We start from the raw sequence: 15,523 nt of genomic DNA on the forward strand, positions 1-15,523 counted from the left end.
ATTTGGAAGCGAATATTCTGATATTAGCAATAAATCCAAAGGACCCTGCTTGCATTATTGATGGGGTTCTGCAGAAGAGGCATAGTGGTAATCCATCATTGATAGATCGTAAGTTGATTAGATTAATTCATTGATTAGATGTAAGTTCAGGAATTCTAGAAACAACGATAAAGTCAGCCTTCGGCTACGTGAACTTCTTAAGTCCCCAAAGGTTAGTTAGAACACACAGGTAGGTTGATCCAAAGGTTCAAGCGAAGTTTGGGCTCATGCCTGCTCATACCTACCGATAGGATGATCCCTGGCCGCCCTTCCCTCCTCACCGTGGGAGTCTGGCGTGGTCAGGGTGTCCATCTACTCAAAGGGGACACACAGCAGATCTACTCTCACTGGCAACATGACTTTTTTTTTTTTTAAGATTTTATTTATTTATTTAATAGAGATTACAGGTAGGCAGAGAAGCAGGCAGAGAGAGGAGGAAGCAGGTTCTCCGCTGAGCAGAGAGCCTGATGTGGGGCTCGAGCCCAGGACCCTGAGATCATGACCTGAGCCAAAGGCAGAGGCTTAACCCACTGAGCCACCCAGGGGCCCCTCACTGGCAGCATGACTTTTGAGCGGGACTTTGAACTTCTCTTATGGTTTGGTTTTCCCGTATGTGAATAAATACTGCAGTCATCATTCACTAAGAGTCTTCATTTTTTAAAAAAAGATTTTTAAAAAATTTATTTGAGAGGGAGAGGGAGAGACTGTGCCCGCGCAAGAGCAGGGGGAGGGCAGAGGGAGAGGGAGAAGCAGGCTCTCGGTTGAGCAGGAAGCCCGATGTGGGGCTCCATCCCAGGACCCTGAGATCATGACCTGAGCCAAAGGCAGAGGATTAAAACTAAATGAGCCACCCAGGTGCCCCTTAATTTTTTTCTTATACTGTATGTACTTCCCATATGATGAGGCAGCTTAAAATAAGACAACCCAAGTGTATGCAAGAGAATATGCATTTGAAAGTATTAAAACAAGAGACCATAATAAAGAGGGAGAAATAGTCAAAGATTTCATCTCTCACATTTACTGACTGGGGGTAGACTCAGATGTATGTCAGGGGAACAAACGCCCAGACCTCAAGTTCACTGGTTTAGGAGGGCCACCCCAAGCATTTTACACACGTCATCTCTTCTTAGAATGACTCTAAGTGAGAGACAGATTATGGTAAACAGAGCCACAGAGCTCCAGAGCCACATGGATTGGCAGCGCGGTCCCCAGACATGCTGAGTCACTCTGGGAGGAGGCCCAGGGGTTGACCTTGTAGCATGGTCAGTCCCAGGAGACCTGATGGGACGGCCCCCATTTGAGAAACACTGCCTGGTCGCTAGTGGACAACCTGGCCTCCCGTCTTCCTCACACCACGGACACGGACGCTTCTCTGAACCGATGCCTGATCTCTGTGCAATTTCCACTTTGACTTTCCTCCTCTTCTAAGCTCCGTGAAGCCACGAGGAGGCCAGACCCCAGTCAGGGGCATGGCCTAGCGGCACAGCCCAAGTGCTTGTCATGCCCAGTGCTGTTGAGTCTGGCCATTACCCATGCTGTTCAAGCTGCTAAATATTTTGACTCATACCCACAGGCTATAAGGTTAGAATTGAGATATGATCGATATTTAAAAACCGAAAATTCCACGGCAGCCACACTGGTAACGTGGGATAGAAAACATGCCTGGGGATCCCTTTTCTACAACCGGGGTGGCCTTTTTAGTTTCTTCTGGATCTGTTCTTCTGGATCATCCTGTGGCCTTTTTAGTTTCTTCTGGATCTGAGGGCCAGCTCCAGCTGCTAACCACACTGGAAATTGTCCTCATTCTTTTCTTCTGTGACTGTCTGTGTCCCTGGATTTTCACTCCTCTGCACCCTTCCTCCCTGGGAATTCAGGTCTGCGTCTTCTCAAATTTTGCTTTCAGCAAGAGAGTTCTTCCATTTAAGTAGACAGTGGTCCTCCCTATGGTGCTGGGGCCACAGGTAGACGGCCACCTCCTTACTCTGCCTCTTATCCTCTGTGTGACTGTGAACATGTTGTAAAATTTCTGAGCCACTGCCTCCTCCTTGGTGAAGTAGGGACAGTAGGACACCGAATGGTCACCAGGATTAAACGTGGGGACATATGCAGAATGACTAGCACAGTGCCTGGCTAGCTCAGGGAACAGTGCTGCAGTGACCGTGGTGACTGTGGTCTGGTCTGTCAGCTCGGGGGCTAGACAGCGTGACCCTTGTCCTTTTCATGTCATCAACACAGGCCCGGCCAGGCAAACACAGAGGAGGGGTCCAGCTGGGTAGCACGGACCATGCAGGTAACACACCTCAAATGTGATGCCTGGAGGTGTGGAGAGAAGGAAACTAGTTTTTGCTACCCCCCAGGGAACTGGTGGCTGAGGATGGGAGTGAGGGCTGCAGCAGAGGGCAGGGGATATGGGGGCGGGGGTGACCACGCCCCCTCCAGGTGCCATTCAGGGACTGAGGTCATTTAGGGCACTAGGACAGAGCACTGCACTGAGGGGCAAGAGGGTGGGACTATGGGATAGCCAGCAGTCATCACTGCAAGACCAGGGACAAACCAGCTGAACGTTCGTTTTCTTCTCTTTAAAATGCACACATCATCTCCTAGGAATGTGAATACATTAGAAATAATTAAGAAAAGCTCCCCAAGTTCCTGTTATAACAGGAACTCTGTGAGTCCAAGTTTTCATATTAGCAAGGTTCTTATTTCTAAGAGGCTTAAACTTTTCTTTTTAAGAGGTGGGGGAGAGGCAGAGGGAGAGAGAAAGAATCTTAAGCAGGCTCTGGGAGATTATGACCTGAAACCAAGAGTCGGAGGCTTAACTCCCTGACCACTCAGGCGCCCTGAGGCTGTAACTTTGTACGGGTCTTACAGGATTCAGCAGTGCAAGATCATCAAAGACCCCCGCTCAGTAACCAGGGGTCTGTTCTCAGTGCACGTTCTCATCCCACCTGACCAGAAAAACCCATTTCCAGTATGGCTTTGGTGAAGCCTGTTTGCCTCCGTTTAACTAGTACCTTGTTCTGTTGAAGTCCTCAAAATGTGCAAAAGGCAGGGGCCCTAGAGAAGGCTATTTATAGAAAGGAATGTGTATGGGGTGGGGCCACAGCAGGCCCCGCCCATCTTTCCCACCGGATGTGGATGGGAGCCATACGCAAAAGCAGCCCCTAACGCTGACATCCTGTCATAACAACATTAAATATTTCTAAGGCACCTACGACATTTCAAGGGCACCTCACCCCAGTTCCCTGGGGCTGCGTCAGGACGGCCTCTGTCTCCGCCTTCACCCCGTCTTCTCCCTCTCCTAAGACCCTTGAGACAGCACGAAAGGCTCCTGGGGCTACTCCAGGATAACCCCCCCGTTTCATGATCCTTAGTTTTATTCACATCTGCAGAGATCCTGTCTCCACAGAACGGGATGTTCACAGGTTCTAGGGATCAGCACATAGATCTCTTTTGGGGGCCATTCTTCAGCCTACCCAAACATGCCTTATCCGATGTAATTGTTGGCAAACCCGGGAGTTTGGCAGGGTCTATGTTGCTCCCATTGTGAAGATAAGGAAACTGAGGCTGTAAGGGAGCAACTGAGTTACTTCAGGTCAGCGAGCTGTGACAGGCGGATTTGGGCCGCAAACTTGGGAATTCTGATACTCTCATGTTCTTTGCCTTCTACCAGCGGTTTTTAAAATTTAATTTAAAGATTTTATTTATTTATTTATTTTTAAAAAGATTTTATTTATGTATTTGACAGAGAGACAGAGAGAGAGGGAACACAAGCAGGGGGAGTGGGAGGGAGAAGCAGGCTTCCCGCCGAGCAAGGAGCCAGATGTGGGCCTCGATCCCAGGATCCTGGGATCTTGAAATGAGCTGAAGGCAGTCGCTTATCGACTGAGCCACCCAGGCGCCCTTTATTTATTTATTTGACAGAGAGAGCACAAATTGGGGGAGCGGCAGGCAGAGGGAGAGGGAGAAGCAGACCCCTCGCTGAGCAGTGAGCCTAATGCGGGGCTCGATCCCTGGATCCTGGGATCATGACCTGAGTTGAAGGCAGCCTCTTAACCAACTGAGCCACCCAGGTGCCCTGGTTTTTAAATCTTACTGTGTCTTGGAATGATCTGGGGAGCTTGTGGAAAATGCAGACTTCTGAGCCACCCCAGGACTGGTGAACACGATTATCTGGGGAGTGGGCCCAGGTATCTGCATTCTGAAGAGCCATCCCTCAGGCAACTTCCACCCTGGAGGTTCTGAAGCAGCAGGTCTACAGACTCTATGTCTTTTGTCCCTGTACTGGCAGGCTGGACCAGTAGCTCTGGAAATGTTTCCAGTCAGGCTGGGAGGGAGACTGCTTATGCAGGACGCTGGGAAAATGTTGGTAAAGGAGGTTGGCAAGGCAGAATAGATAGTCATCTCCTTTGAAGACCATTTCCTTTGAACTGAAGTGGTTTGGGGTTAAACCAAAGGTTGAATAGATGACCAAGCCTTAGCTCCATCCCTGGGGCCCCAAATGGCCTAGGGGTGAGCTGCAGCCTCGAGGTTTTGGCGGCCAACCATTCCATTCCCATGTTTGCTGGGACTCTTGCTCTGTCCGGGGATCTGGTCATGAGCCCACACTCAACAACCCCCAGTAGCTCCCCCAGGGAGAACTGGTCTGTGGAGTCCCCAAGAAACACCTCCTAGAGAGCCCACCCCAAGCTGCTCCTGAGGCTTCTAGGGGCTGACAGGGACCTTTGGTAATCACGGTTCAGAGGGTGAAATTGGGGTACTTCATGGGGGCCCTGGTCAAGGCCCCATAGCTGCTGAGGAAGTCCACCAAGGTCTGGCAGACATGGGGTTGGAACACTAGGGTTTTGTGAGAGGAAGGCCTTCAGTCCTGTCACAAGACATAGTAGAATGTCACGGTTATAAGAAGGGGTCTGGAGCCAGACTGCATCACTGAGTTCCACTGCCTCCACTTATGAAGCTTGTCTGGGGCAAGTTACTTAAGTTTCTTGTGCCTCAGTTGCCCCATCTGTGAAATGGAGCTAATAAAGGCAGTTGTCTTACCAGCAGCTTGGTATGAGTAACCCATCCCAGTTGATGGGGCGGGGGGGAGGTGGTGGCGACATTTCCACTCCCCAACCCCAGAGCATTTTTGGCTTGGTATGAACACTCCTTGGAGTCTCACTAGGGGCCCATTTACCTGTGTGACACGTCCCTATTTTTTTTTTTTTAACGCGTGATACACCAGGAACTTCCTGTCTGCTTTGCTCCCATTATTGCTAATTCATACCTTACAATCGACTTTTGTTAAAATGCTACTTGCCTAGTGAATAAGATTGTGAAATAATAAAGCTGGGTTTGGTTGTTTGTTTGTTTTAAGATATAGTAATGATGAGGGCTCCTGGGTGGCTCAGTGGGTTAAAGCCTCTGCCTTCGGCTCAGGTCAGGATCCCAGGGTCCTGGGATGGAGTCCCGCATTGGGCTCTCTGCTCTGCAGGGAGCCTGCTTCCTCCTCACTCTCTCTCTGCCTGCCTCTCTGCCTACTTGAGATCTCTGTCTGTCAAATAAATAAATAAAATCTTTAAAAAAAAAAAGATATAGTAATGATGAAGTTCTCCATAGCAACAAGCTGAAGATTCATATTTTTAAAGATGTTATTTATTTATTTTAGAGTGAGTGAGCGAGTGTGTGTGTGTGAGAGAGAGAGAGAGAGAGAGAGCATGAATAGGGGCAGGGGCAGAGGGAGAAGGAGAAGCCGGCTCTCCTGCTGAGCAAAGAGCCTCATTCGGGGCTCACTCCCAGGACCCAGGGATCACGGGATCATGACCTGAGCCAAAGGCAGACTCTCAACCGACTGAGCCACCCAGGTGCCCCCAGACTGAAGATTCTGAACATGTGACACTTCAAAGGCCCCAGGCACTGCTAGGGCCACCCTTTCAAGATCAAAGTCTCAGCTCTTTATAGACAACAAAGGGTGGCAGGCTTGTTGGGGCGATCACAGATCACACCCACCCCCCCCCACCCCCCACCCCCCCCACCCCCCGGCAGAGGCAGGCAGGAGCGGCTGTGATGCGAATACTGAGAGTTCCTAAGGGCCTGAGTTAATAAAGGGAAAGCAATCTCCAAATATTGACAGTGTAAAAACAGCTCTTCCCTGGTGTGGAAAATGGAAGCTGAGCTGGCTGGCCTCACTTCTGTGCCAACTGAGTGTCTCCACGCAGAAGTTAGCTTTTCCCTCTCGTACAGAAGCATTCTGAGCTGCACGATTTCCTGCTGTCAAGGACAGAACCGCAGTTTAAAATGCTGGGCACAGGGGCACCTGGGTGACTCAGTCGTTAAGCGTCTGCTTTCAGCTCAGGTCATGATCCTGGGGTCCTGGGATTGAGTCTGCATCGGGCTCCCTGCTCGGCGGGGAGCCTGCTTCGCCCTCTGCCTGCTGCCCGCCCCCCCATTGATGTCCATTTTCTCTCTGTGGAATAAATAAATAAAATCTTAAAAATAAATAAATAAATAAAATGCTGGGCATAGACAGAACCCCAGCTCCTTCCTGGGTCTAGGACTGCAGGCCGTGGCGCTGTGTTGGCCTCCACCAAGAGAAACAGGAACTACTTCTCAGCTTTGCTGAGACAAATCCTAGCTGGGAAGCAGATGCTGTACATTGCGTGGGTTTGACAGTAACACCCTCAGCCTGGTCCTCCAGCTGCCTCTTGTTGATAGCAACTTCCAGGAGCACTTTCCACTAAAGCCAGAGAAAGTTCCACTGTGATGTGATCATGGCCTGCCAATGCCAGCCGAGGCATGGACCTCCCCTAGACCTAGGATATTTGCCTCCTGTCTACCCACATAATGCCTTCTCTTTGTCCAGATTCGTTGCAAAACTGACACAGTTTAAGGTCTTTTGGGAAAGCCTGGTCCTAGCTGCCTGAGAAGGTGATCCCCCTGGCCCCAAGCTACCCCACGTGCTGGCCGGGTCAACAGAGACCCAGGGAAGCACCAGCTGCCTCTATTCTAGAATCCCTGTGCTTTGCTGCTGCTGACCCCTGTGGCCTCGGAACTCTAACTTGATCCACCTCCAAAGGAGGCCCCTTCTATGTAGCTCATGGGCTCCTAGTGGTGGTTTCTGCACCAGCGTTGAATGGGGGAGGATTTCCAGTCTAGAGATGACAGTCAAAACCGCAAGAGCTGATGAATGGGTCCAGAGGGAGCACAGCGAATGAGAAGATGGGGCGCCAGGGGCCGGGGAGACCACAGGCATTGCAGGGGCGTGCAGAGGAAGAGCATCATCACAGGAAACTGTTCGTTTCCGATTGCTGCTGCAATAACACCACAATTCATTGGTGTAAAACAACACACATCTATTATCTTACGGTTCTGGAGATCGGAAGTCTACAATGGGTCTGCAAGGCTGCGTGCGCTCTGGAGGCTCCAGAGGAGCATTTCCTTGCCCTTTTTAGCTTCCAGAAGCCGCCCACAGCTTTTGGCTCATGGCCCCCTTCCTCCATCTTCAAGGCCAGCAGTCTTTCTCTCTTTCCCTCTGCTCCCATCATCATTCACCTTCTGTCTGACTCTGACCCACTCCCACCTATAAGCATCCCTGCGATGCCATCGGACCCACCTGGATAATCCTCGGGAGAACCTCTCCATCTCAAGATCCTCAGCCTGATCCTATGCGCAAAGGCCCTTTTGTCATTTCAGTTCACATTCACGGGTCCCAGGGATTAGAACGTGGACATCCTTGGGGGACCCTTACTCAGCCACAGGAGCCAAGAAGGATGAACCAGGTGGGAAGAGCTGGGGTCACGGGGTCAGGGAAGTCAGGGGAGCCTGAGGAAGCAGGTGCAGTCAACAAGGAGCAGGTGCTCTCAAAGGTAAAACATCGGCGGAAAGATGGGGGATGGGTTACTCGCCCGCTTTCCACAGATCTCTACCGGCAAGAGACAACGATATACTTTTAAAACGGAGAGAGACAGCTGATACCACCCTAACCTGGGATGGCACCCATTAAAAACCTGAGACCCCAGACGTTTGTGTTCCTGTTATAATTACAGTTTGCAGGAATTACAGGCAACAGGAGAGTGAAAGAAAAGGTGCCACAAGCAAGTAACCGGACAAACCCAGAATGTGTGTGGCATTCCACAAACCAGCTAACCCAGTCTCTCCAAGAAGTCAGTGTCATGAAAAGCAAAGCTGGGCAGGAGAGGGCTGGGGACAGGCGAAGAGCCCCAGAAAACAACATCAACGCATCACCCGTACTGAATTCAGATTTGAACAATAGCGATAAAAGACAATTTGCGACTATTGGGGAAATTTGTACTAAATATGAAACAAATATCATGGAATGATTGTTCATTTTGTCAGGTGAGCTAAAGGTACTTTGCAGTCACGCAGAACGTATGTTTTTTCTTGTGAGTTTGTTCACTGACTTTGTTGATACTGACACTGGAAGAGACTTGAACTTCCATGTCGACCGAGGGAAGGAACCAGAGAAGGAACCAGAGAAGGAACCGGGTCCCAGGAACAGGGTCTCTGGGACAGGAGAAAGCGAAGCTGCCTCTGACACGGAGGAAGCCAGGAAGCCAATATGGGAGCGAATTGGACAGAAAAGGAAGGAAGATTTGCAGAGACAACTGAGAAGGTGAGTGAGGGCAGTAGCCAAAAAAAAAAAAAAAAAAAAAAAAAGAAAAGAAAAGGACTCAGGAGCCACCCTGAAAGCCCAAATTAAATTTTGCAGCAGGTATCCACAGAGTCCCAGACCCACACGTCTTGTGGTTTTCAGAGGCACTTCTCCGAACCGGGCCATTCAGGTGGGGAGGGCAGTGTGGCCGGGGGCGGGGGTGGGGGGAGCACGGACAGGTGGAAAGCAATGGCTCCCACCTGGTCCAGGAAGGGAGTCAAAGAAAGGGAGCACCAGGGGCAGCTGAACCCGGGCGAGAAAAAGGCATCCTGGAGGTGAGGTCTGGAGGGGACTGGGGGGAGGGCGAGATGGGGAGGACGGGACACAGGCAAGTCCCAGCGGGAGATCTGTTTTCCCAGAGGGAGAGGACTCCCGGCTCCTGCGTCCCTCCAGCGCCAGGAAGGAAGCCACCCTTCCCTGCAGGGCCTCTGCGTGCCTGATCCAAGGTGGTGGTTCAGCGAGAACACAAATGCCTGTGTGCCATTGACGTTGGGCTGCTGAGAGCTGGAAGGGCGGTTTTGTCTTTATTTTTATTTATTTGGGAAAGAGAGACTGAGCCAGAGAAAGAGCACAAGCAGGAGAAGGGGCAGGGGCAGAGGGAGAACCAGGCTCCCCATTGAGCAGGGAGCCTGACTGGGGCTCAATCTTGGGACCCTGAGATCATGACCTGAGCCGAAGGCAGGTGCTTAAATGACTGAGCCACACAGACGCCCCTGAAGGTGCAGTTAAAAAAAATTTCAGGTAAAATTTACAAAACCTTGGGGCGCCTGGATGGTTCAGTGGGTTAAAGCCTCTGCCTTTGGTTCAGGTCATGCTCTCAGGGTCCTGGGATCGAGCCCCGAATCGGGCTCTCTGCTCAGCGGGGAGCCTGCTTCTCCCCCTCTCTCTCTCTGCCTCTCTGCCTACTTGTGATCTCTGTCTGTCAAATAAATAAATAAAAATCTTTAAAAAAAATTTACAAAACCTAAAGTTAACCCTCTTAAAGTGCACAATTCCATGGCCTTTAATACATTCATATTTTGCAGCTAAAGCATTTTATCATCCCCAAAGGAGCCCCAGTACCCACCCACTAAGCAGTCACCACCACTGCCCGCTTCCGCAGCCCCAGGCAAGCAGTCTTCTGCTTTCTGCACCTGTGGATTGACCGAGACAGGACGCTCATCTAAATGGAATCACACACCATGTGACTTTTGGGCTGTTTCCGTCTTTTGGCTATGGCGGATGGTGTTTTTGTGAGCATTTGTGTCCAGTATTTGTCTGAGTACCTGTTTTCAGTTCTTGGGGGTCTATACTGAGGAAGACTTGCTGAGTCCTCTAGCAATTCTGTTTAACTTTGAGGAAACACTTACCTGTTTTCCACGGTACCAACACCATTTTACTTTTGACTAGCAATGTATGAGGGTTTTGATTTCTACACATTCTTGCCAACATTTGTCTTTTACAGTGTTTTTGTTTTTGTTTTGTTTTGTTTTGTTTCTTAAAGATTTTACTTATTTATTTAACAGAGTAGGCAGAGTAGTAGGCAGAAGGAGAAGGAAAAGCAGGCTCTCTGCTGAGCAGCAAGCGCAACTCGGGACTCGATCCCAGGACGCTGGGATCATGACCTGAGTGAAGGCAGTCGCTTAACTGACTGAGCCACCCAGGCGCCCTTTGTTTTGTTTTTATTTTTTTTATTTTTATTTTTATTTATTTTTTTTTAAAGATTTTATTTATTTATTTGACAGAGAGAGATCACAAGTAGGCAGAGAGGCAGGCAGAGAGAGAGAGAGAGAGGAGGAAGCAGGCTGCCTGCTGAGCAGAGAGCCCGATGCGGGACTCGATCCCAGGACCCTGAGATCATGACCTGAGCCGAAGGCAGCGGCTTAACCCACTGAGCCACCCAGGCGCCCTGTTTTGTTTTTAATGGTCATCCCCGGGCTGTGAGGTGGTAGCCCATGGTTTTGGCTTGTATTTCCCTAATGATTAGTGATGTTGAGCATCTTTTCACTTGTGTCTTGGCCATCTGTAGATCGCCTTTGGAGGAAGGTCTATTCAAATCCTGGGCCATTTTTTAATTGGGTTGTCTTTCTGTTGTTGAGTTGTAAGAATTTCTTATACATTCTGGTTGTTGGACCCTTATCAGGTATATGATTGGTAAATATTTTCTCCCATTCTGTGGCTGTCTTTTCCCTTTCTCAGTAGTGTCGTTGGATGCGTAGTAGTGTCGTTGATGAAGTCTGCTGGTCTATTTTTTCTTTTTTGTTGTTTCTGCTTTTGATGTTGTACCTAAGCAACCACTGCCAAATTCTAGATCATGAACACAGGATTCTATAGTTTCTTTGAAGAGCTCTGTAGTTTCAGCTCTTACGTTTAGGTCTTTGTTTATTTTGAGTTAATTTTTGTATATGTTGTGATGTAAGGACCAAAGTGCAAACTGTAACCTATGAATCTTCTTAAGAGTTTACTGTTTGTATACATGAGGCTAACACATTGGATTGGTCATGTAGGGGACCTTGGCGCTTGCAGATTTAATATTTTCAGTTTATCATCAGGAAGTGATCTCAAAAGGTCAAGACACATGGTCACATCCCTGTCCCTGAGCCACACATATGGACCCGTCAGGCAATGAGGCAGGTGCATCCACACAGGCAAATCCCTGAACAAGTGAAGTGAGCTTAGCTGGCACTGGCTCTCATCTCCGCAGATTTTCCTGGCACTCATCAACCTCCAAAACCTCGATATTCTCCTTAAGGGCTTGAAAACATCACTTACATTTCAAAAATCACACTTTACTGCATGCAACATGCAGGATTAGTGTTAGCAAATTTGGATTTTGTGACAAGTCTCAACACAACGTCATCCTTATGGTGATCAAGTACAAGCTGGACGAACACCTCTTAAAGGTGAAGAAAGGAAGAGACGAAGGGAGGGAGGAACCCTGCGCAGCTTTAAGGCTGCCCTGCTTCAGCGCTCCCCAAATCTGCTGCTAGCATCGCATGGGAAGCTTCCTTTTCTCTTTCTTTCTCTTTCCCCCTCCTTCCGTGTCTTTCTGTTAATTTCCTAGCAGCAAAACCCTTTATCCAAACCAAAGGTTGCAAACTTCCAGACAGGACCCTTCTAGTCCTCCTCCCGGGTCCTCCTTTGCCCCCACGAGGCCTCGAAGCCCCACGAAAACCAGTTGAAACTCCCAGGCTAGACTCTCTAGGACGACATCAAGCGCCGGCAGGCTGGCTGTTCTAAGATGACGAGGAGCAGAGGAACCCCGTTCTCGCAGAGGCTTGTGGAGGTCCCAGGCTTTGAGAGCGGGGAAAAGCATCTGGATGAGGGGCACAAGCTGCCTCCCAAGCTGGACTTTGACTCTACTGTAATGATGTGACTTCACTTATCGCCTGCCCTTATGTAACCTTCATTGCATGCGGCACCAGAATCACGAGCTGACTCACTCCGCGGATGAGGCAGGGACTCGCTGTCATGGGGAATCTAGGAAATTGGCGAGGCTGGAGCTAAGAAAACAGCCACCCGGGCCGGGCCGGGTCTGGCTGTGGGGAAGGGTAGCTGGGGCAGCCACCTGCTTCTGCGACCCCCCTGGGGAGAGGCCCTCTGGATACATGATGGCTGGCTTATTCTCCGTTCAGACGTTCTCTCCTAGACTACAGTTCTCTTAAACAGGACAAATGAAACAGTATCAGAAGCTGTTGCCAGGGCAACCTGACAAAAGACTTTTCACCCTCAGCTACTGTACGTGTAATTTGTCGAAGGCAGCTGGCTTCTAGGGAGAGGAAAGGGAAGGCCACCGTTGCTACTTTGGGGCCCGGAAATGAAAATGAAAATTTAAAGACTATCTTCTGGTGAACTCAGCTCAGGTAGGACAGGAAAGCAGCTGCGATCTGTGCAGTAAAAATTCAGGAAAGCCAGGCCGGGGAAGGCAAAGAGAGCACACACCTTTGCCTTGTCTTTTGTGAGAGCTGTAAAATGGTTGCCTATCAGGGCTTTTAAGGAGAAGCCGCTGGAAGGCCTGGAGCTGAAAGTATGCCCCGAAGAGGAGGGAGGAGGACCGAGAGCCACCGGGATATGCCAGGATGTATAGATAAATACGAACTGGGGAGTTTTTGACACATCCCATTTGACATCCCCCCAAACCATAACCTCTCATGACAGCAGCCCCTTTACGGGGAACAGTATTATAGAGCTTGGACCAACTTCAGTCGGCTCATGGTATGGATGGAAAGACGGGTCCACAAAAGCCCACTCCAGGTCACCAGCCGGGCAAGGGCAGAACTGAGCCAGAAGTCCCGTTTCCGGCTTCCCCGTGATCTTCCCACTTACCTGATGCCTCTGTCTGACAGCTTTCAAAGTGGGCCCCATGGGGTCAGGGGCCACGCTGTGAGGGCACGGGACACCCCCCACCCTCAAAGGAACAGCTCCCTTTCCATCTACTTTTATATCCGTTGGAGCTCCACTTAAAATTATTTCAGGGGAAAAAAAATCCAAGACCAGAAAACGTTTGAAGATCGCCAGTCTAAAGATACACACACAGTAGATCGTGGCCATGGTTGCCCAACCTTGTGAACATGTTAAAAACCACAGAATCATACGCTTTACTATGTGAACTTTGTCTTTAACATTTATTCTGTTTATTCTATATTTATTTAAATTAAAAGACCAAATAGCCCTTAATTCACGCAAAGAGAGACACGAAGGTAAGAGGTGAGTTATACTTAGGGTCAGAAACCAAATAGGAATGGATTATAGCAAGGCTGACCCAGACGTCCTCCAGGAACTGCCCCCTCCCTGGTCCTCTCCAATCCCTACTCCCCACACCCCCACCGGCTCCTTACCGAGTTGGTGCCGAGGATCTGCAGGTTGGGCTTCTCTGACTCCAGCAACTTGGCCACCATCTTGAGGAAACTCTCCACGAAGAGGTTGATGCTCTGGCAATGGCAGGCCATGAGCAATTGGTCCAGCGCCTCCATGGCGATGCACACGTACCTGGGGAAAGGAGCACCATCATTGGGTTTCACGCCCGTCCCACGCTCATTGCATGCGTGGGACAATCAGCACAGTGACCCCCTGGCCAGCATCTGGGTAATGAGGCTCTTCCAATAGGATGCTAATGTCTGGACAGCCATTCCAGCTAGTGCCCACTGCAGCCCAGCCCCAAGAATCAGCAGGAACCAGCCCTGGAAGGGAGCCTGGAGACCAGCTCTTCCCAGCCGCTCATTCTACAGATGAAGAACGTAAGGACAGACAAGGTGTACCATCTCATAAGTCGATACAAGCAGAAAGAACTGATGCTCAGAAGAGCAAATTCTGAACCCAAACCCAATGAGATCAAAGAATTACTCGATCTGAAGTCGAGAAGTACTTGTTGGGCACCCACAGGGGAAACACTCTGTCTTAGTGCAAGGGCGTAGGGGGAAGAAGTCCTTCAACTCGAGGAGCTTGGAGTTCAATGGACAAGATATCTCCTGTAAAGGGAAGATAAGAAATGCTACACGAAAATCATGCAGGACATTCCACAGAGTTCCAAAGGAGAGAAGAGCTTTAGGAAGAATGTTTATGAAGAATCTGATATAGGCCTGAAGACCCATCAACTGTGAAGGTTAAAGAGTATAAAACCTGCAGATACTGCATTTGAAGACCTCAGAAGTCCTCTGATCATCACACAATATGGTTGCTGGTATTACCATATTTAGGTGACACATTCCCTACTTAGAGAGCATCTGTACCTCACAGAGGATAGGATACACAGGAACAAAATTATTATTTTTTCCTAACAAAGATGATTCTGAGGCCCAAACTTCTTATTCCTTCTAAAGTCTAAAACCTGAATACCTTCCGAAACCGGAAATGCGCAGCGCCCAATGATGAACATACTAGGTAGGTCAGCCCATCCTATTTCTTGACAACTACATAAAAACGTCTTCATGTTTCAAGCTATTTCAAGCTTCATATTTCTACCTGCCCACCCTTCAACCACTTGAAAAGAGCAATCCCATTTTTCTTGCTCTTCTCTTCTCCATGCTAAAAATACCCAATCCTTCCCAAACTAGCCTTCACAGGACAACCCCTGATGATCCTGGCTGGTGGCTATCCCCTTCAACGCCTCTCTTGAACCCTAAGAAAAAAATACCATGAATCAAATTCCTCCTGAGAATTAGGAGGGCACATCTGAGCCCAAACCCGATGTGTGTTCCACAGTGGCCACACGAGCGTGTGGCTGGTTAAGTTACATCATGAAGGGTACATGCCCAACTTATAAGTCACTGCACACGACAGAAAACTGAGGAGGGACACCCCGGTTGATCATCTGACTCTTGATTTTGCTTAGCTCAGGATCTCAGGGTTGTGAGATCGAGGTTGTGTGCATTGGGCTCCATGCTGGGTGTGGAGTCTGCTTAAGATTCTCTCTCTCCCTCTGCCTCTGTCCCTCACCCCACTCTCTCTCTAAAAATAAAAAAAAATAAAAATAAAGAAAAAGAAAACAGAGTAGACTTTCATTAGAAAAGGTCATCGTTCACCTTCTAATGAAGAAGCTGCTGCAAATCTGTCCAGTATCATTCTAGTTGAAATCTTTGTAATTTTTTCTAGGGAGTCAGGTTTCTGAGGCAGAACGCTAGACATTGCCCCTGGAATCTCTTTCCCCCCTTTTCCCTCATAATTTGGAATTTTAGCAGAGCTTGTGGGGCTCACGAGGATCCGTTCCCAGCCCCTCTTGCTGCTAGCTGAGGCCACATGATGAAAATGTTGCCATTAAAATGAGGGAAAGCATTTGCGACGACGTGGATGGAACTAGAGGGTATTATGCTGAGCGAAATAAATAAATCAGAGAAAGACAATTATACGATCTTCCTG

General features: G+C 49.2%; 1 protein-coding gene across 3 annotated transcripts in view; it reads right to left on the reverse strand.

Annotated features, from left to right (window-relative positions):
• EFR3B (EFR3 homolog B) overlaps positions 1-15,523 on the reverse strand; it is an 86,618-nt gene that overhangs the window by 25,132 nt on the left and 45,963 nt on the right. For all 3 annotated transcript variants that reach the window (XM_032353136.1, XM_032353135.1, XM_032353134.1), the window contains exon 4: positions 13,507-13,657. In XM_032353136.1, coding sequence (XP_032209027.1) covers positions 13,507-13,657 — 151 coding nt within the window. The remainder of the gene's footprint in view (positions 1-13,506; positions 13,658-15,523) is intronic.

The sequence above is a fragment of the Mustela erminea genome, chromosome 7, assembly GCF_009829155.1.
Source record: "Mustela erminea isolate mMusErm1 chromosome 7, mMusErm1.Pri, whole genome shotgun sequence".
In the NCBI taxonomy this organism is placed as follows: domain Eukaryota; kingdom Metazoa; phylum Chordata; class Mammalia; order Carnivora; family Mustelidae; genus Mustela; species Mustela erminea.